General features: G+C 42.7%; 1 protein-coding gene across 3 annotated transcripts in view; it reads left to right on the top strand.

Annotated features, from left to right (window-relative positions):
• The window catches only part of Mcm3ap (minichromosome maintenance complex component 3 associated protein), a 44670-nt gene that overhangs the window by 8965 nt on the left and 10609 nt on the right, over positions 1-25096 (top strand). For 2 of the 3 annotated variants that reach the window (XM_046439177.2, XM_046439178.2), the window contains exons 6-21: positions 466-656; positions 2304-2443; positions 3816-4013; positions 4615-4883; positions 6414-6576; positions 7013-7173; positions 7942-8183; positions 8498-8703; positions 9487-9587; positions 12793-12924; positions 13470-13583; positions 16103-16255; positions 16908-17105; positions 18844-18912; positions 18990-19124; positions 20997-21153. In XM_046439177.2, coding sequence (XP_046295133.1) covers positions 466-656; positions 2304-2443; positions 3816-4013; positions 4615-4883; positions 6414-6576; positions 7013-7173; positions 7942-8183; positions 8498-8703; positions 9487-9587; positions 12793-12924; positions 13470-13583; positions 16103-16255; positions 16908-17105; positions 18844-18912; positions 18990-19124; positions 20997-21153 — 2629 coding nt within the window. The remainder of the gene's footprint in view (positions 1-465; positions 657-2303; positions 2444-3815; positions 4014-4614; positions 4884-6413; positions 6577-7012; positions 7174-7941; positions 8184-8497; positions 8704-9486; positions 9588-12792; positions 12925-13469; positions 13584-16102; positions 16256-16907; positions 17106-18843; positions 18913-18989; positions 19125-20996; positions 21154-25096) is intronic. The other variant, XM_058577317.1, reaches the window with a different exon arrangement.

Here is a 25096-nt window from a genome sequence, read left to right as displayed (position 1 = left end):
TGGGCTCAAGTGATTCTCCTGCCTGCCTTCCAAGTAGGTAGGACTACTGGTGTGTGCCACCATGCCTGCCTTACTTGCTCCTTCTTTTTATGTGGTACTGGGGATTGAACCCAGGGGACGCTATCGCAGAGCTACATTGCCAGCCCTTTTTATTTTTTATTTATTTATTTTTATTTTTAATTTTTTTTAATTTTTTATTTTGAGACAGGGTCTTGTGAAGTTGCTGAGGCTGGTCTTGAACTTTGTATCCTCCTGCCTCTGTCTCCTGACTTGCTGGGATTACAGGCATGTGCCACTGTGCCTGGCCTTGCTTCTTTTTCATTAAGAAAAGAAGACTTTTCTCATCACCAGTTTTATCAAGGCTTATCTCATTTTAATGCTTTCTCAGTTTTAAAGGACCCAAAAATCTTGACAGGTTCAGATATGGAAATGTTACAAGGACCTTAATGTATTTTTTTTCTATAGCTCTCCAGTGAAGAAGCCAAGTCTTCTGAAGGCTCACCAGGTTGAGGGAGACCCATTTGACTCTGGGTCTGAGGGCTCTGAGGGCCTTGGGCCGTCCGTGTCATCCCTTAGTACTCTGATAGGTACTGTTGCTGAGACATCTGAGGAGAAGTACCGCCTGCTTGACCAAAGAGACCGGATCATGCGGCAAGGTATGTGTATTGTGGCACAGGTTCCAGAGTCCATGGAAAGGTTATGGTGAGGTGGCTTCCCAGTAGGGAAGTGTCCCTTTCCATGGGCTCAACTGCCATTGAGTCTCTGGGTCTCTGATGTGCCACCTCTGCCTGTTATTGTTTACCAGTCTTCCTGGGGTTGAGTGCTGTGTGTGTACCTATGTAGATGAATGTGTTTGCAGACATATGCATGAAATAATGATGAGAAGGTGGTGTCCCAAGGGTTGAGGTGAAGAGTGCTTGGTTTTGGACGTAGTCCCACCCGTGGAATGTTGAGCTGTGTAAATGTGTCGCCTTCAAAGTATTGATTAATGTGAAAGAGATACAGTGACCAAACATGTAAATATACATACTCTTTGCAATTTTTCTTCTTAAATTTCAGTTTTAGGAGTTTCCTTTTTTTTTTTTTTTTTTCTTTAATTTTATTTCTTTTTTTGGGACTGGAGGATTGAACCCAGGGGCATTTAACCACTGAGCCACATCCCCATCCCTGGAGTTTTGTTTTTTAAAAGCTTTGAATAATTGGAATAATCACAGTGCTTCCTTAACACAGTAATAAAAGCTACTGCCAAAAATTATGTCATTGACATGGTGATTTTTATATGTTAAATAAAATTATTACTAGGTATTGAATTATTTTCAAAATAAAAATAAGATTACATTTTGAGTTGTGAAGTTATTGCATTCCATTTTATTTAAAAAATACATTTAGGCTGGACTCGATGTTGCACACCTGTAACCCCAGCGACTCAGGAGCTGAGGCAGGAGGATGGCAAGTTCAAGACCAGCCTCAGCAATTTAGGCCCTAAGTAACTTAGTGAGACACTGTCTCAAAAAATAAAATAAAATAAAAAATGGGATGGGGTGTAGCTCAGTAATAAAGCACCCCTGGGTTCAATCCCCAGTACTGATAAATAAACAGAAAAGATAAATATGTAACCTTGAATTCTGTGGATAATAATCGTGTACTTACTCAGGTCAAGACCCCATTAACTTCCATTACAAATAACGAGAGAGAATTCTAGAATACTTGTATATTTTGAATAGTTGCATTTAACAAATTTATCACTTTAGTAAACATCCTACACCATGATTGTTTATCACTGAAGTCACCATAAGAATTAACAGAACACTGGACTGGGATTGTGACTTAGTGGTAGAGTGCTTTGCCTAGCACATGTGAGGCACTGGGTTTGATCCTCGGCACCACATAAAAATAAATAAATAAAATACAGTTATTTAAAAAATAAAATAAATTAAAAAAATAAAGGTGTCCATCTACAACAACAACAACAACAAAAATAGAAAAAAAAAAAGAATTCTAGAACACTGGTGGTACATCTAGCTTTGAGTGAGAGGATGCCCATCTGTAGTCTGCAGTGAAGTTCTGTTGAGTGTTGGAGAGGCCTGGCCCTGGTGGTCTTTTTGATCCTTGATGTCTACTGTCTGAAAGGGTAGGCCATAAAGTCCCTTCGTCTGATGGGTTTTAAAAATATTTCTTTCCTTTGTAATTTGTGTTTCTTTCTTTTTTCAATTTTTGTCTTTTGTTACTATGAAAATACACTTCTGTGGGTTCCCAGTAACCAACCTGTGGTATGTCCTTACCTCTTACTTGACATCACTTAGCTCGGGTGAAGAGGACTGATCTGGACAAAGCCAGGACTTTTGTTGGGACATGCCCTGACATGTGTCCTGAGAAGGAGCGGTACATGCGGGAGACCCGGAGTCAGCTTAGCGTTTTCGAAGTGGTCCCAGGCACTGACCAGGTGGGACTCTGGTCTCCCCTCTTATCAGGGGTTGGAGGTGGGGGTGTGTTGGGCAGGGGTGGGGAAGGCTTGTTCTTTGTGGTTTCCGTACATGTGGATACTTGATTTGAATGTTTGCTTTTTTTGGATGGTGATGGGCATTTGTGCTATTAATAGTTATATTAAGCTATTTCATACTGACATGTTGGCTAAGTAGTTTTTGTGTAATGCAACTAAACCACATCATATTTAATGCAATAAAGTACAGATGTAGGATTTTTTTTTTTTAAAGAAAGGTAAGAAAATTTATTAAAGAAAGGAGGGGAGACACTCTCAAGGGAGAGAGTGGTTCGTCTTGGAAAGGAGATCTACCTTGATGTGGGTTTTTAAAATCTAGATTAAAATTTTATTTTTTCCTCTTTTTACAGTTTTTTTTCGGGGGGAGGGGGGAGTCACCGGGGATTGAACTCTGGAGCATTCAACCACTGAGCTGCATCTCCAGCCCTTTTTTGTATTTAGAGACAGGGTCTCACTGGGTTGCTTAGCACCCTGCCTTTGCTGTGGCTGGCTTTGAACTTGTGATCCTCCTGCCTCAGTCTCCTGAGCCACCATGCCTTTTTACAGTCTTATTCCTTCCCTTTTCTGTATTTATGTTCTGCACATGGAGATGATGGATGATCTAGATTCAATTTGTATCTTTTCATGAACACTTCCGTGTCTTATGAGGATTTCTTCATAAGCATTTCTTTTTTAAAACATTTTATTCTAATTAGTTACACATTCATAAGTGTTTTCTAAATGAAGCATATGTGTCTTTATGTAGCTCTGTCAAAACTGTCCATTTTTTGCAGTCAGTAGATAGACTGTTTTTAATTTTTCAGTTCAAATTATAATATTGTTTGGCATCTTGTGTGCAATGCTTCTATGATATTTTGATTATTTTCTTCAGCTACATCCTATGCATTAAATTACTGCATCAGAGAGTCTCACCCTTCCTGAACTGTGTTAGCACATATTCCTCAGAAATCTGCACCAGTCTAGATTCTTTTGCTCTTCAGGTTTTTAAAATTTTAATTAAAAAATAATTTTTAAGAGGGTGGGGGATATAGCTTACAGGTACATCTGGATTCATTCTCTAGTCCCACACACACAAAAAAATCTTGGCCCTGAAACTCTCGAGTTGTGTGGCTTTGTCAACCATTTTGAACCTCAGTTCATCTTTATTTTTTGGATAAGGGGTTGAATCCAGGGGTTCATTTTAAAAGTGTATTCTTAGGCATGGATCTCGTGTGAGTGCATGCATGATTTCCCCCTTGATTAAAGGAAAAACTGTGCCAGTAGGTGACCCCAGCACCTGCCACACAAATAACCTGTCCCTGTTCTGTGTTCCTAGGTGGACCATGCTGCGGCCGTGAAGGAATATAGCCGGTCTTCAGCTGATCAGGAGGAGCCTCTGCCACATGAGCTACGACCATCTGCAGTGCTCAGCAGGACCATGGACTACTTGGTGACTCAGATCATGGACCAGAAGGAAGGCAGCCTGCGGGACTGGTACGACTTCGTGTGGAACCGCACACGGGGCATACGGAAGGTATCAGCTGCCTCTGGTCAGGAGACTAGGAAATGCATGTATATTCCAAAGGCGTACTGGGAGCACTTTTCATTTTACTACTAGGGATTGAACCCAGGACACTTAACCACTGAGCTACATCTCCAGCCCCCTCCCCCTTTTGTGTGTGTGTGGTTCTGGGGTTGAACCCAGGGTCCTGTGCATGTAAGGCAAACACTCTACTAACTGAGCTATATCCCCAGCCTACTCCAGCTCTTTTTATTTTGTATCTTGAGACAGGGTCTCACTAAGTTGCATAGGGCCTCACTAAGTTTCTGAGGCTGGCTTTGAACTTGTGATTCTCCTACCTCAGCCTCCCAAGTCACTGGATTACAGGCATCTGCCATAGTGCCTGAATTACTCAAATATCTTAATCTAAAACAAAAATATACTTTTATTTAAACTGTTATAAAATCCTCTTAAAATGTGCTTGATGGGCTTGGTTTCAAGTTGAAAAGTAAGCAATTCAGTGGTGATAAGCATGGATTTTCTCATAGTTGATTCTTTGCCAGGGCAGTGTGTGTGGAGCATGTGCAAGTATAATGCATGTGTGTGTGTAATCCTTCCCCACCCCTGTGGCCAGGACATTACACAGCAGCATCTCTGTGATCCCCTGACGGTGTCCCTGATAGAGAAGTGCACCCGATTTCACATCCACTGTGCTCACTTCATGTGTGAGGAGCCCATGTCCTCCTTTGATGCCAAGATCAACAATGAGAACATGACCAAGTGCCTACAGAGTCTAAAAGAGATGTACCAAGATCTGAGGAACAAAGGCATCTTCTGTGCTAGTGAAGCCGAGTTCCAGGGGTACAACGTTCTGCTCAATCTCAACAAGGGGGACATCCTGAGGTGAGTTTCCTGATTCACAAGATGGCCTATGATATGTGAAAAGGCAAGATTTAGCTTGGAAAAGAGCCTTTAAGATTGCAATAGCTGACAGTGCTGAGCTCTCTCTGCTAGGGAACACTAGGTGATAGCAGGACGCCCTCGTCTGAGCTGTCAGCAGCTGAGCTGCGAGCAGAGCAACGGGTGTGCACTGTACCCGCACATCTCACTCACACCCTCATGTTCACTCCAGAGCATGTTTCTCCTCAATGAGAGAAAATGAGGGCCAAAGCTTCCTGATCATACAGGTAGTGAGTCAGGACAGGGAAGCCCACATTCTATCAGAGTTGTTAGCAATTTGCTTTTTCTAGGTAGTTTTGTCAAAGGTCTAAGAAAGAGAAAGGAAAACACTGTGAAACAAAATGGTAAGTATCAATGTTAAAAATGGAAGAATTTTAAGCCAAGTATGTTGGCACATACCTGTAATCTCAGCAGCTCTAGCTGGGGAGGCTGAAACAGGAGGATTGCAAGTTTAAAGCCAGCCTGAGCAACAGGGAGGTGCTAAGCAACTCAGTGAAACCCTGTCTCTATGAAGTACAAAAATAGGGCTAATGATGTGGCTCAATGGTGAGTGCCCCTGAGTTCTATCCCCAGTACCCCACGCCACCCTCCAAAAAGAAGGAATTTTAAACCCTGGTTTGATATGTAAGTAGACCTTTATCTGATAAATATGCCTGAGTCTCTGGGCCAAGTTTGTGAGTTGGTAAACTGAATTCAGTGCTGGCTATTGTCCTTTAGTTCCAAGGTTCTTTTATTTATGGTGAAAAATTTTTTTAGCTTATTTATGGTGATTTTTTTTTTTTTTTTTTTAGCTTAGTATTTTCTCCAAGAACTTTGTTGTAGAACATCTAGATGTGTGATTGGTTATGTTTTAAAATTAAGCCTGGCAGATAAGCTGGCTATGGAAAATGGCTGTGCTGTCTTTTCATATATGACAATCATTTGTTTCTATCTTAAATAGTTCAGTCAAATTGATTTTTTTTTTAAAATAACAAACTTTGTCGTTATACTGCTGGCATTCAGTCAGCATTATTTTTTTGGTACCAGGGATTGAACTCAGGGGCACTCTTGCCCACTGAACCACATCCCCAGGCCTATTTTGTACTTTGTAGACAGATTCTCACTGAGTTGCTTAGCACCTCTCCATTGCTGAGGCTGGCTTTGAACTCATGATTTTCCTGCCTCAGTCTCCCGAGCTGCTGGGATTATAGGCAGGTGCCAATGCACCTGGCCAGTCGGCATTACTTTAAGATAACTTTTTGATGATTACTAAATTATTGCTTGAATCAGTGTATTTTATCCTTTTAAAGAAAACCCTTATTGATCTAGGTCCAGAGTGGTAACTCTGAAATCAGAAAAGTGAATTCAGAGGCACACTTCACCACAGGACACTCTTTCTCAGTATTGTTGAAATCTAGTTATTTATCAGATCTATCTTTCTAGAAATGTTGTTTAATTAAAAACAATACTCTGAACATTTTGTCTCCCTAACAGAGAAGTGCAGCAATTTCACCCAGATGTCAGAAACTCCCCCGAGGTGGACTTCGCTGTCCAGGCTTTTGCTGCACTGAACAGTAATAATTTTGTGAGATTTTTCAAACTGGTCCAGTCAGCTTCCTATCTGAATGCGTGTCTTTTACACTGTTATTTCTATCAGGTGAGTAAAATGACTGCTTGTCGCACAAGAAGGAAGAGATTGTTACTTGGGGTGCTGAAGCATCTCTCTGCTGTGGAGCTCTTCCAAGCGGGTTATAGCTCCCTCTCCTGGAAACTGCTGCAGCCTGTGAGGGATTTGTGATGGTCCCTTGACTTGGGATTGGCACTGCTGATCACTGCCAGGAGAAGTGTGCAGTGCAGATGCTCACTGTGGCTCAGATAAGAGGAATCTTGAGCATGGCAGCCAGGTTCAGCCTTGTGAACATTCATGCAGACAGAAACGAAAAAGCAGAGATCCCATATTACTTGCACAAAATCTCTAATTTTGAAATTCTCAGCATTATTAATCCAAAATTTGGGGGTGAGGCTGGTCAAGTGGGGTTGACTGTTGCCTTTGTCTAACTGGCTTCTTTATTTGAGACTGCCTTCCCTTTCAGATCCGCAAGGATGCTCTCCGGGCTCTCAACATTGCATATACTGTGAGCACACAGCGATCTACTGTCTTTCCCCTGGATGGTGTGGTGCGCATGCTGCTTTTCAGAGACTGCGAAGAGGCCACAGACTTCCTCAACTATCATGGCCTCACTGTTTCTGATGGGTAAGGGCTGAAACTGGAACTGTGGGCTTTGCTCCCATTCCCTTTTTCTTTTTACATTCCAATAAAGGGCTGTAAAAGTGTCAGTTGCTTGCCAAGTCCTAGAGAAGGCATGTTCCACTTGCTGCTTTCCTGATATGGAGCTGGGAAGTACTCCCAAAGTCACATGCTGTTTGTGGGCAGACTGGTTTCAGACCGAGTTCTTTGTGACTCTAAAAATCAATGCTTTTCATGAGTTACCAAAGAATCCAAAGATTAAATTTAAGAATCTTCCTATTCTGTTCCTTTAAGATAGCCTTTGCTGACCTGTGAGTGACCACTGCCCACTTCTGATAGTTGAGATGGTTGAGATAGAGGTAGCAATAGGCCAGGCTGATGTGTTTTCCTCTACCTTCCAGTCAGTATTTTGAGACCATGATGAAATTTCCAAACCCTCTCCCAGCAATTGGCATCATTATACTCAGTGGGGTTTCTCCAGCCCCTTCCTCCTATAGCTCTTTTCTCCAGAGCTGTCCTTCAGGAGATGAGCAGCTTCTTTTCTTGAGACAGGACCATATATTGTCCCACGTGTGGTTGTTTACATGCTAGGCCACGTGGTTATGGAGGCTGACAGTAGGGGTTACTGTGGTCTGTGCCTTCCTCTCATCTGCATGTGGCCTAGGGGACACAGGACAAGGTTTGGGTTTGTGGCATTACAGCTAGATTTGGGAAGATGAAGCTGCCATCTTCCCTGAGTGACACCTTTCTGTGGGCTCTTTGTGGTCTGGGTAGCTGTGTGGAGCTGAACAGGTCTGCATTCCTGGAACCAGAGGGATTATCCAAGGCCAGGAAGTCAGTGTTTATTACCAGGAAGCTGACAGTGTCGGTTGGTGAAGTTGTAAATGGAGGGCCATTGCCCCCAGTTCCTCGTCACACACCCGTGTGCAGCTTCAACTCCCAGAACAAGTACGTCGGGGAGAGCCTGGCCACAGAGCTACCCGTCAACGCTCAGAGACCTAGCTTGGATACATCGGGTGAGTGAAGCTGCCCTGCATTTTCCTCAAAGCCTCTCCATGCCCAGGAGCATCTGTCTTAGTCTGGGGCCTGGAGGGCCCTCGGCTTGGTACCCAGGTGTACCTCTCCATACAGTTCTGAAGTCCTTCTCTGGGCACCCTGACACCACAGTGCTGTTTTGCACATGAAGCAATATACCCTCAGGGGTCCCATGGGTGTTTTCAGGGAGGGCAGTCCTTTAGGTCCGTGTGACTGTCCCTGCATGGAGATGACTGCATCTGGTGCTGTTTGTGTGCATCTGCAGTAACATGTTTTCCTGTGTCCTTTCTTCCAGGTGATGGGAGAGGAGAAGAATGTGAGGCAGAGCAGGATGTGCCATCACAGGGTCTCCTTCCGCAGCCTCTTCCAGTCCCCGTACCCTCACCTGTATCTCTGCCTCATGTCCCTCCACCACCCCCATCTGTGGCACCCAGTCTATGCCAGCTCTCCATGCAGCCTGAGGTGCTGCCTCCAAAGCCTGCACCTGTGTACTCTGATGCGGTAGGGAATCTTCTAGGTCAGGGCTCTGAGAAGTCCATTGTGCACAAATGTCTTTGGCCCCCACTGCCCTGTGTTGGGGTGCTGTGTTGCCTGGTCTCAAAGGAGAGGAGCCAAGTAGAGTGGAGGGTAGTATCTGCCCATGTTCATGACCTCATGTGGCAGAACTGAGCCTAACACCCCCAGGCTAACGTCAGAGCCCTCTTTTCTTCTCAGTAGTCAGAGCAGTACTTCAGTGCTTACTACCAGAGCGTCAGCCTGTGTGGTCTGATTGAAATTAGCACCTCTTCATTCGAGATGGCCAGTGGATAGGTTGGCCAGCACCTGTGGGATCATGGTAGTATTATGTGCCCGGGCACAAGGGGTTTCCAAGGAACTGAGTAGAGCCTGTTTACTGCACAGGTGTGGGACTCGAATGTGTCATCCTGGCCACTCAGAGGCAGGCACTGGGCAATAACCACATGCGGGGAGTCAGGGAGTCCTGAGGGGAGCACAAAGAACCACCACAGAAGTTGATGATGTTCAATGTGGACAAGTGAAGATGAACAGGGCACAGTGGGGCCGTCTGAAGGGTGGTTATCCAGCAGGCTTCCCTGGCTTTTCCCTCTGGAAGGCACCTAGCCATTCCTCAGAGACCTCTCCTGAAGCAGTGTGGCTGATTCCACGATAGGGGTCAAGTGCTTTGTCAGTGGGTACCTTCAGACAGTGTCTAGTGACAAGGTTTCACTCCAGATTTCTGTCCTGGGTGGGACGCTGTATTTGACCCCTGTGCTGGTGTCTCCATAGGACCTTGTGCAGGTGGTGGATGAGCTTATCCAGGAGACTCTTCAGAGGGACTGTGAGGAAGTGAGCTCGGCTGGCGCAGCTTATGCAGCTGTAGCTCTGGGGTGAGTGACACCCAGCGCACCGCCCTCCCCTTCAGCAGCTGTCTGCCACTCCTTCTCAAAAAGTGTTTTCATTCTTCCACAAGATCTGGGTGGGCAGGCTCGATGCTCGTGGTGATAGTTTCAGGGACTTCTGCATCTTCTACTCTATAGACGGGTGCTATTTTTTATGTTCCTGCCCTGCTATTTCATTACTCATGCTCTTTTGGGGTACTGGGGATTGAATTTGGTGCACTCAACCACTGAGCCACATTCCCAACCCTACTTTTTTGTATTTTATTTAGAGACAGGGTCTCACTGAGTTGCTTAGCACCTGGCTAAGTTGCTGAGGCTGGTTTTAAACTCAAAATCCTCTTGCCTCAGCCTCCCAAGTTGCTGGGATTATAGGCTTGCGCAACTGCACCCAGCTACATGTGCTTTTTTAAAAAAATATTTCTTAGTTGTAGATGGACACGATACCTGTACTTATTTATCTTTATGTGGTGCTGAGGATCTAACCCAGGGCCTCAAACATGTTAGGTGAGTGTTCTACCACTGAGCCATAACTCCTCCACATGTTTTTGAGCAACAGTTTATATTAAAGTTTATAAGTTATAAACCTATTTTTCTTTAAACATATCTCAAATGTCCAGTCAAAATTAGTTCATTCCTTGTTAAAAATTAGAAACATTTATTTTTCTCAATTTAGTTTCAATAAATGTAATAAAGTTTTTCTAAGCTCTTAATTTTAAAGTGAACTCAACATCTTTTAACAATCCCAGTGGCATAACAATAAGGAAAGATATTGTTTTGTCTGTATGAAATATAGCTACTTGGGCCGGGTGTGGAACACACCTGTAATCCTACTGATTTGGGAGGCTGAGGTAGAAGGAGTGCAAATTCAAGGCTGTCCGGGGAAACTTAGGTCCTGTCTTAACCAAAATAAAAAGGGCTGGGGAGCTGGGGATATAGCTCAGTTGGTAGAGTGCTTGCTTCTCATGCACAAGGCCGTGGGTTCAATCCCCAGGACCACTAAAAAAAAAAAAGAAGAAGAAGAAGAATTACACAAAAGGATTGACACTGTATGTTTCTTAATGGTTTTTTTCTGAGGTAGAATCTTGAACTCCTAGGCTTAAGGATCCTCTTACCTCAGCCTCCCAAGTAACTATGACTGTGGATACATGATGTCATGCCTGGCTGGTTAAGTTTTTTTTATCCTGGAGTTAAAATATATACTTCCTAATTTGTTTTGTTGTTACTTTAAGATGGAACTCAGGGGTATTCTATCACCGAGCTACATCTCCAGCCCTTTTAAAAAACTTTTTGGAGATAGGGTCTTCTAAGTAGCCCAGGTTGACTGTGAACTTTTGATCTTTCTGCCTCAGCATCCTGAGTAGCTATGATTATGGGTGAAGCATGCCCCATTTAATGAAACTAAAAAACTATTTCCATGGGCTTATATATTTGTGGTACTGGGGATTAAACCCAGGGGGTGTTTTACCAATATGCTACATCCCTATCCCTTTTCTATTTTTTTAATATATATATTTTTTATTTGTAGTTGGACGCAATATCTTTATTTTATTTATTTTTATGTGGTGCTGAGGATCGAACCGAGGGTCTCGCACTTGCTAGACAAGTGCTCTACTGCTGAGCCACAACCCCAGCCCCGTTTTTCTGTTTTTCAATTTTAGATAGGATCTTGCTAAATTGCTGAGGTTGATCTTAAACTTATAATCCTCCTCCTGTCTCAGCCTCCCAAGTTGCTGGGATTATAGGCATGTGCTATCATAGGCATGTGCTACCATACTCAGCAGAGTTTTATAATATTATTTCATAAGTTTAGGTTTTTATCTATTTTATTTCATTTTTGTGTATGGTGTAACATAAGGGTCCAATCTCATGCTTTGACAGTGGATATCTAGTTTTCCTAGCACCATTTGTTAAAAAGACTTCTTTCCCTATTAACTGGTATTGGCAGCCTTGTTGAAAGTCATTTAAACATGATGTGAGGGTTTCTTTCTGGGCTCTATGTTCTGCTTCATTGGTCTTTATGTCTGTCCTTACACCAGTACTACCTTGTTTTGGTTAAAGTAGTTCTGCAATAAGTTTTGATATTAAAAAGTATACATCCGGGCTGGGGTTGTGGCTCAGTGGTAGAGCACTTACCTAGCACATGTGAGGCCCTGGGTTCGATCCTCAGCACCACATAAAAATAAAGGTATTGTGTCCAACTTCAACTAAAAATAAATATTAAAAAAAAAAGTATAAATCTTTTAACGTTGTTGTTGTTCTTGTTTTCTCAAGGCCGTTTTGCTATTTGGGATTCCTTGATATACCATTCTAATTTTAGAAAGCATTTTTCTATTTCTGCAAAAAATGCTATTGGGATTTTGATAAGGATTGCACTGAACCTATAGATTATTCTGAGTGGTATTGTCATCTTAACATTTAGGTTAGCCTTAATTTCTTTCAGCAGTGTTTTAATAGTTTTCAGTGTACAATACTTTTGCCTCCTTGGTGAAATTTATTCCTGATCATTATTTTTATTTTCTAGGCTTCTTATAAATGGAATATTTAAAAAATTCCATTTCAAATTATTCATTGTTTATATGTAGAAATACTACTGATTTTTGCTTTTTTTTCAGTGCTGGTATCAAACCCAGGACCTTGTGCAGGCTAGGCAAGCACTCTACTGAACTATGTTCCCTGTCCACTGTATATTGATTTTTATCCTTCAACCTTATTGAGCTTCTTTATTAGGGTTCCTAGGGCTTTTTATATGTAAGATCATGTCATGTGTGAATGGATATAGTTTTATTACTTTTCCAATTTGGATGCTGCTTATTTTTTCTTGTCTAATTGCTCTGGCTATAACTTCAATAATGTGTTGAAGTGGAAAACGTGGGCATCATTGTCTCCATATCTCAGAGGAAGCGCTTTCAGGCGTTCACCACTGTGTATGATGTGAGTTATGGGTGTTTCATAAATGGCTTAAGGGTTTTGCTTCTGTTCCTAGTGTGAATTTTACTAGATATTCTTTCTGCATTAATTGAGGTGATTGTGTGTGCATGTGTTTTAACTCTGTTCTGTTAATGTGGTCATATTACATTGATTAGTATTCATAGGTTAAACCATCCTTGCATTCCAGGAACAATCCTATTTGATAATAGTCTATAATGACTTTCTTTTTCATGAGTTTGAATTCTATCCACTTTGCTCTTTTTAGTGTTTCTAATGCTGCCATGGAGGATCTGTTAATGGCTACAACCACAGGCCTTTTGAGGCATGTTGCAGTTGAAGAAGTGACTGAGGAAAGGGAGCGAAGGGAGGAAGAAAAGAGGCGGGCTGAAGAGGAAAGGTGAGTATGCCTTGCCCTGCAGTAGGACATGGTTGAAGAGTAGACACAGAGGTGAACTGCCCTGGCCCCTGATTCTGATACTGTTGTCCAGTGTGCTGCCATTAGACCTCTTCAGGTCCACTCAGCACCCTCATATATACTTTGTCCCAGGGATTAGGTGGGGATCCCCTGACTGTACCAGCCTGTGAACAGTGCCCTTCCCCTCAGCAGGACAAAAAGGGAAAGAAGCTGCACTGGAGGTGGCTGCTGACTCAGGCAGGACCACTCACTTCCATCTGCATGATTAAGGAGTAAAATAATTTTTACTTTTTAATTTTTTGTGGTACTGGCAACTGAACCTAGGGGTGCTGTACCTCTGAGCTACATTCCTAGTTTGTTTTCTTAATTTTGAAACAGGTTTCACTCAGGTTCCCAGGCTTGCCTTGGACTTGGGATCCTCGTGCCTCAGGCTTCCAACTAGCTGGGACTGTAGGTCTGTGCCACTGTGCCTAGCACTTACTTTCGTTCTTAAGTATTACTCTGTGCTTTTTTCCTTTTATCCATAGGCTACAACAAGAAAGGGAGCTGGTATTAACTCATTTGAGCCAGACCTTGACTGCAGAGCTGACAGAACTCATGGTGACAGAGTGTGTGTGGGAAACTTGCTCCCAGGAGTTGAAGTGAGTGAGGCTCAGGTGGACTACAGTGTGGGGTATGGAGGGCGGGAGGAGGGTTAGAAGGCACTCTGTGAGGCTGGCGCAGTTCAGGATAGCAGGTTTGCACCTACAGTTGAAAAGGAGCCTATCTGTTGGATAGTGAAGTGGTGACTTGCCAATTCTGTACTTCAGGGAGCAGAGCAGGGAGGGCCTCACTTTCAGATTCCTCTTGTGGACCCTGCACCGGGCGTGGGGTCATGTGTCTTGGCAGATTCACTGGTGTAGTCTTCTCCACACCAGGTTGTTTACGATCAGTGTTTTTCAAGTAGGAGACTCTCCCTTGTTTTATATGTTAGAAGGCATCCTTGGGCTATTCACTTAAGAACGTTAGTAATTTTGTGGCCAAGTTTCCGGTTAAAAAAAAAAAAAAGGCATTCCAGCTGTGAAAGAGTATCTGTCTTTATGCTTAAGCTTCCATGATATAGCCTGAAGGCCATGGACCACATTGCTTTAACACTTCTAGTGCAGATGGGGAACTCACCCAGCAGGCAGTCTGTATTTTCATTTCATTTCATTTATTTATTTTGATACTGGGGGTTGAACCCAGGAGTGTTCTAGTAATGAACTACATCCCTTTTTTGAGATGAAGAGGAAAGTAGGACATGGTTGAGACAGGTTCTCTCTCTCTCTTTTTTTTTTTTTGTGGTGCTGGGGATTGAACCCAAGGCCTTATGTATACAAGGCAGACACTCTACCAACTGAACTATATCCCCAGCCCGAGATAGAGTCATTTTTTTTTTTTTTTAAGTTGTAGTTGGACACAATACCTTTATTTTATTTATTTATATGCAGTGCTGAGGATTGAACCCAGGGCCTCACACATGTTAGGCAAGCACTCTACCACTGAGCCACAGCCCCGGCCCCAGCAGGGTCTTTTTTTAATAACTTTATTTATTTTTTTATGTGGTACTGAGGATCGAACCCAGTGCGTCACATGAAGGCAAGTGCTCTACACTGAGCCACAGCCCAGCCTGAGAAGGGTCTCTTCAGTTGCTGAGGCTGACCTTAAATTTGTGATCCTACTGCCTCAGCTTCCTAAGGTGCTGCCATTATAGGCATGTGCCACCACACCTGGCAGCAGGCTGTGCATCTTTAATTAGTGTTTCCTTCCATCTGTCATAGTTTGGGGCCTTTTTCTGGTTTCTATAAAGGAAGACACCCCACAAATGATGGTGATATGTGTACTGTGAACCCCAGAACAGTGTTAGGACAGAGGTAAAAGCCCTAGCTTGCTGTGATGCAGAGACAGTGTCCTGCAGTTTGAGGAGGCTTGGTGTCAACTCAGCCCCAGGTTGTCTCCAAGGATGAGCTATTGGCTGTTGAAGCTACTTTGATTTTGTGACTATATGTTTGATACAATCCTCTGTGCTCTTGTTTGATAGAATTTTGTTATAAAAATATAATATACTGTTTTATCCTAGGCCACCACTGCATGGCCACAGGCGACCATCCTTAGTAGTCACCAGTGATTTATCATATATTTGGGACACTTCTAATTGTAATTCTCTGTGTTGAGATTTTTCAGTTGTCTTATGGCTATTTAAAAGTTAAAATTTTCAACTATTTTATTAGGATAAATATTTCCTTTGTTTTTCTTCTCTTTTTATGGAGAAGGGGTCTCAATATGTTGCCCAGGCTGTTCTTGAGCTCCCAGGCTCAAAAGATTCTCCTGCCTCGGCCTTTCAAGTGCTGGGATTATAGGTGTGTGCCATCATGTCCAGCTGGGCTAAAGGTTTACTTCTTTTTCTTTTTCTTTAATAGTGTACTTGAGTGAACTCAGGATTTCTTCAACACTAAGCTATATCCCTAGCCCCCTACCTTTTTTTAAAATTTTTGAGACAGTTGCTCAAGCTAGCCTTAAATTTGCAATCCTCTTGCCTCGGGTCTCCTGAGCCACTATAATAGTACATAGATGTGGACTACCATGCCCAACTTAAAGGTTCTTTTCTTTTGGTGGGGGTACAGGGGATTGAACTCGGACACTCAACCACTGAGCCACATCCCCAGCCCTATTTTATATTTTACTCAGAGACAGGGTCTCACTGAGTTGCTTAGCACCTCATTGTTGCTGAAGCTGGCTTTGAACTTAAAGGTTCATTTCTTGACTGTTACAGGGGTCCTTTTGGACATATACTGTATCATCTTATACCACTTTTGTTTCTATTTCTAGGTGTCTGTACTTTTTCTTTTTCTTGGGCCGGGGGAGGTACTAGGGATTGAACTCAGGAGCACTTGACCACTGAGCCACATCCCCAGTCCTATTTGTATTTTATTTAGAGACAAAGCGCCACGCCATGGCTGAGGCTGGCATTGTATTCGAAATCCTCCTGTTTCAGCCTCATAAGCTGCTGAGGTATCTGTACTTTTACATGAAGACATAATTACATTTCCTCATGAAGGACACAGACTCGTCACTTTTAAAGTCAGTTCTCCTTGTCTGGGCTGTGGTGCAGTGTCTCCACACTGACTACCCTGTTTCCTAGGAATGCAGTGGAGACAGACCAGAAGGTTCGTGTGGCCCGTTGTTGTGAGGATATCTGTGCCCAATTGGTGGACTTGTTTCTTGCTGAGGAAATTTTCCAGACTGCCAAAGAGACGCTACAGGAACTTCAGTGCTTCTGCAAGTATCTACGGCGGTGAGTCCTGTATTCTACAGATCCACACTCAGGGACTCTTACTAAATTCAACATGTATGAGCCATCAGTGCCTTTAGATAGACCTTTGTCCATTTCTCAGACACAGCAGTTGCTAGTGCAATCTTCTATCAGCAGATCATGCCCTCGACTGTGTTCTAAATCTTTACTCTGCTTGGTGTGCTTTGGGGCCTGGCAGTGCAGCACATTGAGCTTGCCCTGTTACTGTGTAGCATGTCACTACAAGTGAGTTATATACTACCTTGGTTCCCTGTTGATAGACTCCCACATGCCTCTCTTTGTAGCTGTGACAAAGTGTTGCAGAGACCACCTTGTACCAACAGTTCATGTATCTATATATGTGCATGCTGTGGGAAGATACATTCCTATCAGTGGAGTTTGCTGGGTTTAGATTTTGTCCATATTGCTGAATCAACCTTCAGAGACCATTCAGTGTTAACTCTTATATTTAGTAGTTTGATGCTATTTTTTGCTCTCATGCCTATATTTTAATTCTCATTCATTTCTCAGTTTAAGGACTATTGCTGGAAAAGACCCTAAACCATGTTTCTTCACGTCATAGTGCTGAACTATGACATCTGCATTTGTCCCATGGTGTTAGTCTCGAATGATGATATGTTTGTGTGTCCTTCAGGTGGAGGGAAGCTGTTACAGCCCGGAAGAAACTAAGGCGTCAGATGCGGGCCTTTCCTGCAGCACCCTGCTGTGTGGATATGAATAACCGGTTGCAGGCACTGGCACCCAGTGCAGAGTGCCCTATTGCTGAGGAGAACCTGGCTAAGGGCCTTTTGGACCTGGGCCATGCAGGGAAAGTGGGCATCTCCTGCACCAGGTCAGTGCCCAGCCATGCCTTAGCTCCTGTCCTGCAATGCTTCGCCAGGAACTGGTCTAAACTATGCATTTGCTAGTTAAGAAAAGTGGTATCAGGAAGTGAGGACAGGCGGGAGACTGCATTCTGAATGTGTCATTTCTATAGCTAGGGACATGTGACTTCCTTTACTACTGGGAAGCAGGGCTCTGATTTCATACTACTTTTTACTTGAAAGATTAAGTTTGGTGATTGACTCAAAATCACCTGTTTTTCTTTCTTCCCACTTTTAAAGTACATACATATCATTCTTATTGGTGGAGCCAGAGGCTCACTGCTGTATCTGATTAACACTCCACCCTCTGTTTCCTGCAACAGTGCCTTAGCACTCCCCACTCCTAGTTGCCCTGAGCATATCTAGTTCCTGGGGTCTAAACTGTCCAATCTTGGCCTGGTGGGGTTTGGTCTTTGTTATCAGGCCCAGTGTCAGTGTCACCTCTTGAGACTGCCTGTCTGGGCCACCCTGCTTCTCTGTGGGCAGGCCCTGGGTAGGTATGATAGAGGGGCCATAGCAGGCAATACTGCATTGAGGTCCATGTCTTATCTTAAACCAGATTCTGTAGTCATCTCTGAATCTGTAAATAGGTGGCGAGAGGGGCTTGGATGGTCTGGTTATTGTAAGGCATGCTGTGAGGTTGGGGCACTTTCTCTGCCCATAGCTACCTTGGAGTCACAGCTTCTTAAGTTTTCTCTTAAGTCCCCCTCCTCCTCACCAGCTGCCCTTCTCAGCCTTGGCCTCCTTTTCTGACACCCTTCACCAGCTTCCCTCAACTCAGCCCTTGCCCTCTATTCTTCCCCTCTCTCTGTTGACCTGTCCCCATCCTTCATACTGACATCTCCCTTGGTGCAGCTCCAGGCAGTACCTCTTCTCTGCATTCTAGACTCTTGTCTAGCTCCCAGCATGACTTCCAAATCTTAATTTTCCTCAACTTGCCTCTGTCCTGCTCCCAAGTGGCCATCCTGTGGTCACAGACATGGGCTTGCATTCTTCTCTCAGACCTACCCTCCTTGAGCTCCACCCTTAGAGCATACTTAGGGCCTAACCAGGTCTATCTCTGCCAGTGCTTCTCTCTGGATTATGGCTATAGCCAGAGTCCTCCACCCACCGAGATAGTGTCCCTTGTCATCTCATTCAGGTTGCCTCACCTCTTATTCATGATCCTGTGCTGTACAATAGACTGAACCCCTTCTCCTAGACACCGCTCCCCCCCAAACACTTCAGGCTCTGTGGTGGCATGGAGAGGCCATTCCCTCTTCTTCAATCTGTCAGAAACAGTCTTGCTGGCTACTCTCTTTCCTTCAGGTCTTTGCTCATATTTCCTTCTGTCCATCAGAGTGAGATGACAGCATGTAACATGGCTCCTGCCTGCTCTGCTACAATTGCCCATGACACTGACATGTCCTGCAAGCTGTGCCAGCCAGTACAGAGGTTGTTCTCGCCCATGAGTGTGTGTTCTAAAAGAGGACTTTTGTCTTATTGCTAAGTCTCCCATAGCCAGCTCACAGCAGATACTGAATGGATATCTGTGGAATGAAGGGTCATCTGACTAACCTAGTTCTTTATCAGAAAACATTTTCCCGGTCTTCTTAATACTTGACACAAGAAGGCACTAGCCAATTGCTTTTCATTCAGAAACACCAGTAAATATTCTAAAGTCCCTTCTGTGGCATGAGCATGCTGTTATTCTCTCTTCCTTTGTAGGTTGAGGCGGCTCAGAAACATGACAGCTCACCAGATGAAGGTTCAGCACTTCCACCAGCAGCTGCTGAGGTCTGTTGGCCCTATTGTATGTGCTTCTCCTCTGAGGCAGGTACATGGGATTAACCACTGTGGTCTTTCCCTTCCAGCAATGCTGCATGGGCACCTCTGGACCTTCCATCCCTTGTGGCTGAGCACTTCCCTGAGAGGCGGGAGCGCGTGTTCTGGAAGTTGGTACTAGTGCTACCTGATGGAGAAGAGCAGTCCCCGGGGAGTCCTGGCAGGTCTGACAGTGTTGTGAACACTGATAGTGTGATTTCTTGAGAGCACTGGCCAGGCAGGGCTGTGGGCCTCATATGGTCTGAACCCTGGAACAGATATATATATATTTTAAAAATATATTATGCTTACATATTTTTAAATACCTTTATTTTATTTATTTTTATGTGGTGTTGAGGATCGAACCCAGGGCCTCACACGTGCCAGGCGAGTGCTCTACCACTGAGCCACAGCCCCAATCCAGACTTATATTTTAATGCTTAAACTTGCAGTATGTTTTGTTCATGATTCGAAGTTGATACTTTAGATTGATTATCTTAATTTTTATTCCACTTTGTAGTAGTCTTGGTCCCAAAGCATTTAAGAGTTGATTGTCAATTAAAGCTATGCTTGGGTGTATTGACTAGAGCCCACTCATTTTAGACTCTTGGAAGAAAGTTTATGGTTTGTCTGCTATAGTTCCATTTTTTTCCCCTTAGGAAAAAAAAGACTTTTGGCATTTCAAAAAAGAGATCTAAAAAATGACATTATTTCCTATAACCAAATGGCTTCCAGAAATCCCACTTTTATACTTAGTACAGAACATGTTACTTTTTTGTTGTTGTTGTTGTTGTTAATAGCTTACTGAAATGTAATTAATTCATGTAGCATAAACTTTGCCCATTTTAAGTGTTGGTGTGTTTTAAGAGTTCAGTGAGTTTTTAGTTATATTTACAACTATCTACATCATTTTGTTCTGGAACATTTTTTTACCTAAGTAAAAGTCATATTTTCATTTTCAGTCTCCATTCTCTCCTACCCCCAACTCCTGGCAACTACTGTTTTTTCTTCTTTTCCTATGGATTTGCCTAATCTGGACATCTTATATAAATAGAATCATATGATATGTAGTTTTTTGTGACTGACATGTTTCCCTAAGCCTGTTTTCTAGGCTCATCCGTGTTGAGGCGTGTATAAATTTACCATATTTTGTTAGTTGATATTTGGATTGTCCATTCTTTGGCTATTATGAATAAGGCTACTTTGGACATCCACCTATTTATTGTGTGGACATGTTATACCTAGGAGAGGAATCACTATGGTAATGATGACTCTGTTTAAGTCTTTGAGGGACTGCCATAATGTATCCCATGGTAGCTGCCCTATTTCACACTCCCACCACAATATGGGAGGCTCTGAGTCCTCTGAACATATCATTTTTAAGCAGTTTATCATTGGGATAAGGAAGGAGGAAATCATGATGTTCGTCTCATAGGACAACTAAACAATGAAGAGTTGTGGCATTTTAAAAATACTTATTCATTTCTTAAAACACCTATTTCTAATTTACTAAGTTCATTAGGAAATGTACACCACTTAGGAAATCTTTAAGGTTTCAGGCATGAGAAATGTGTTTCTGTAAAATGTGTATTTCAAACTCCAGGGATGTTTTCTGTTCACAATCTTTCCTTAGTACTGAATCTTCAGTCACATCAGAATGAGATAGTTCCATGAGTTTCTTCTTTTCTTGCCCAAATACAACCCTGTAGGACCCAGCTCTGTTTTATTTATTTTATTTTTTCCAAAGATATATATTTTTTAAAGATGGACCCAATATCTTTATTTATTTTTTATGTGGTGCTGAGGATTGAACCCAGTATCTCACAAGTATGAGGCAAGCGCTCTACCGCTGAGCTATATATAACGCCAGCCTCCCCAGCTCTGTTTTAAATGACACCCTGTTTGGTCCATGTCAACCTCACAATAAGAGTTGGTGTCTGTGGCCCTAGGGTCTGTGTGGTATGTCTTCTTTTCTTGAAAATATTTATAGTTCAAAGTTAGAATCAGATTCTTCTTTAAGTGTTGTTTTTTTTTTTTTTTTTTTTTTTTATCTACAGAATTCTAGCAAATTGGCTAAAAGCCAAGTTCATGGGAGATGATGGTTCAGTTGGTGACATGTGTTCTAATAATGCTGGTGATATCCAGACACTCACAATATTTAATGCACTCAGCAGCAAAGGGGATCAGACAGTTTCTGTCAATGTGTGTATAAAGGTGAGCAATATTCACTTTGTGAATCTATCTCCATGGTTTTTTAATTTTCACTCACTCTCAGGCATCACTAGAATTATATAAGTGCTGCTTATTCTTTTTTTTAAATATTTTTAGTAGTATTTTTTTAAAGTATTTTTAGTTATATAAGTGCTACTTATTCTTTTTTAAAAATATTTTATAGTTGGACACAATACCTTTGTTTATTTAGTTTTTTAAATATTTTTTTTAGTTGTAATTGGACCCAGTACCTTTATTTTATCTATTTTTTTTTTTTTTTTTTTATGTTGTGCTGAGGATCGAACCCAGGGTCTCACATGTGTGAAGCGAGCACTCTACTGCTAAGCCACAACCCTAGCCTCTTAGTTTTTTTTATGTGGTTCTGGGGATTGAACCCAGTGCATCATGCATGCTAGGCAAGCACTCTACCACTGAGCCACAACCCTAGCCCGCTATTTATTCTTTAAAGTGTTTTTGAAAGACTGTGAGGCTGAGAAGCAAGTGTTGGTTCTGTCTTTTCTTGTGTCTTTTATTTTGTTTTTGGTGGTACTAGGGATGGACTAGGGGCACTCTACACTGATCTACATCCCTAGCTCTTTTTATTTTGAGACAGGGTCTCACTAAATTATCCAGGCTAGCCTCAAACTTGTCATCTCCCTGCCTCTGCCTCCTGAGTAGCTGAGGTTGCAGGCATGCACCACCATGCTTGGCCTTCCTCATGTCTTGATGATAACCCGTAACCATATTTGGTGAGAGCCTCCAGGCTGGAATCTAGTATATGAATACATTAAGTAGCTTTCTGTTACTATATCAAATACCTGAGATAATCAGCTTATTAAAAGAAAAGGTTTATTTATTTTGGTTTACAGTTTAGAGATTTGAGTTCATGATCAGTTGGCCCTACTGCTTTGGGCCTGTGGTGAGACAGTTCCCATCATTGTGGGAACAATTGGCTGGGAAGCAAAAGATAGGGAGAGAGGAAGGGGCTGGGTTCTGTCCCCTTCAAAGGAATGCATTCAGTGACCTGAAGACCTTCCACTAGGCCATCACCTCTTACAGGTTCACTACCTCCCTATAGCACCAAGCTGGGGTTCAAGCCTTTAACACGTGGGCCTTGGGGGACACTGCAGATTAAAATTACAGCAAGCAGTGAGCTTAGTGTCACAGACCTCTTTGAGAATACTGAAGTTGGCCTAGGTTTTCTATTACAAAGTTTCATTTTTGTTCTTTGTAGGCATTTTATGTACTGAACTGATTGGTTCTCTGGAAAGTTTGGTTTAATGAGAACTTCATTAGATTTAAACCTATATAAATTAGTTTTAGGTTTCAGCATTCATATTTGAAAATGAAACCAGATGTGTCCTTTGAAAGTATAGACTTCAATGTTGAACAGACTTGGTGTCAGTGGCCACTACTCTGGCCAGCTCTGAGTCTAGGCATGGCACTTGACCTCACTTGTTCTATAATGTGACAGTCTTAGTCGCAGTACCAGAGTCTCCTGAGGACTAGCTGGTCTGAGTGTCTGGAGGAATGCTCACAATGAGTCCAGTCTGTTTTCTCTCTCTCCTTCAGGACTGGCTCAGAATAACAAATATTATTATCTTATGGTTTCTATGGGTTAAGTATCCAAATACAGTTTAGCTGGGTCCTATGACTCAGGATCTCTCACAAGATGGAAATCAAGATGTTGGCTTGTTTTATGGTCTCATCAGAAAGCTTGTCTAAAAGCTGCATTTCCTTGGAGGCTGTGGACAGAGACTTTCTCCACTGCATGCCATGGCTTCTCCATGAGGGAACTCACAACATGGCAGTGAGTGAGGAAAACAGGGTGGCCAAAATGGAAGTCCAAGTCTCTTCATGACCTAGTTATAGACGTGATACCCATTGTGTTAGATTCTCTCTGTTGGAAGGGAGTCATTGGGCCCACCCTATATTCAGGGCAGAGGACTCTGCAAGGTATAGGTACTAGGAGGTGGGATGTGGGGGCCAACTTGGTGTTACACACCAACCTAGGTGAGGAGAGACCTTTTATATCAGGGTCCCATCATCTTCCCAGAATAGCTATACCATCCCTTTTATTATTACTTCAGCAAGTGGGGTCCCATTTTGATGTCTCTGAACCAGAAGTGTTCTTCTATGACATCTTTTTTTTTCTTTAATAGATGCCTTCTTTCCTCACTTACATAGATTCTCTGTATCTTTTTAATTGTTATTGTGTAGACTATATATATCTCGGTAGAGTTTTCCACATGTTCTGTCACTTGACCTGATATATCCACGTCTCTTCTTTCCTTGGAGCCCTCCCTCTGAGAAAGTGCCATCCTCTTGTTCTACCCTGGGCTGATAGCTTCTACCAGGGTATGGCTGTTACTGGGACCTCTATACAAATAGCATGCATCTTTGAGCCATCCTTGTGAGCATCTGTCTCTGTTCTTCCACCTGCTAGTTTTGTGACCTTGAGAAAGCTCCTTAGCATCTCTGTGCCACTTTTGTAGGGATACTCTGATTGATACATCTGTTTCATTCTCTGATATTATCTGTTTTAGTCATAGAAGTTAAAATAAGCCATGTAACGCAGTGCACCTAATATGTGGCATGATGCTCATCAGGCCCTTGAGGTGAAATGAGTTTGTACGTGCAGAGTTCTTAAAACATTTCCTGGCTGATACCAGGACCTTGCTTATTTCATCATTAGCAGCAGCAGCAGTGGTTTCTCTTGGTTTAGTCGTCGTTTGATGGTATGTTTTCCAGCTGCTTCAAAGGAAGGATGCATAGAAGGGGGATTTTCCAGGTCCTTTCCTTTCTGAAAACATATATTTGTTTTATCCTTACATTTGTTTCTTAGTTTATCAAGGTTTTTAAAATTATAGAAAATTATTTTTCTATCAATTTTGCTCTATTGTCACCTAGCATTTATGATTGCTATTGAGATGTCAGAGAACTCTCTTTTCCTTTACTCTTTCCTCTTCTCTTGTACTAGGGATTGAATCCAGGGGTGCTTTGTCACTGAGCTACATACCCAGATCATTTCTTTTCTTTTTTTTTTTTTAAGTATTTATTTTTTAGTTTTAGGTGAACACAATATCTTTATTTTTACATTTATGTGGTGCTGAGGATCGAACCCAGTGCCTATTGCATGGTAGGCAAGCACTCTACCACTGAGCCACAATCCCAGCCCCAGAGCCTTTCTTTTTAAAAATCATTATTTTGAGACAAGAGTGTCACTAAGTTGCCAAGGCTAGTCTCAAACTAGTGATTCCCCTGCCTTAGCCTCCCAAGTTGCCTGGATTACAGGCATGTACCAGCACACCCAGGGCTGGAGACTCATTTCATTTTTGTGACAGTTTTTGTGTCCCTATGTCACCTACTTTCCTTCTCTATTTTCATTTCACTCTGAAGCCCCTATTTGATAGATGCTGGACCTCATCAATTGATCATATGTTCCTCTTATCCTTTTTCTTATTTTTGGTATGATGTGTTCTGGAAGATTTCCTTATAGCATCTCATTTCTATTTGGGGATGCATTGATTACATCTTTGAGGAAGACGGGGATTTTTAGATCTACATTTGCATATGTTCTGTGTACCATCTGTTTCCCCTGGGTCTCTTTTGTGCTGGAAACTCCTCTAATACCTTAGCTGAGACTGTCCAGCTATACCTGAGTGAGACCATAAAGGTTGGCAAGAAGTTTAGCAAGCCAACCTTTTTTAGGGGGACCCCCCAACTGTCTGGAGCTGAATACCTGTTCTGTGGGCTATTTAGTTTCTTTAGAAAGGACTTATCCCACTCTTCCTGGGTAGTTTCTGGTGATCTCAGGGTGGGGTTAGGGGTGGCCAGTGCCCCCAGCAGCCTTTTATGAAGCTAGCTCCCTCTGCTTCTCTGACCCATCTCGTTATTGCTCTCTAGAAAAGCATCAGAATCCCTTGTTTGCTGCTGGCTTGCCTTT

This window comes from Marmota monax, unplaced genomic scaffold (genome assembly GCF_021218885.2).
Source record: "Marmota monax isolate L192 unplaced genomic scaffold, Marmota_monax_Labrador192_F-V1.1 WCK01_AAM20220418_F8-fsc00125, whole genome shotgun sequence".
Lineage (NCBI taxonomy): Eukaryota > Metazoa > Chordata > Mammalia > Rodentia > Sciuridae > Marmota > Marmota monax.
The sequence above is the reverse complement of the archived record's forward strand: the minus strand, read 5'-3'. Positions and strand labels throughout refer to the sequence as shown.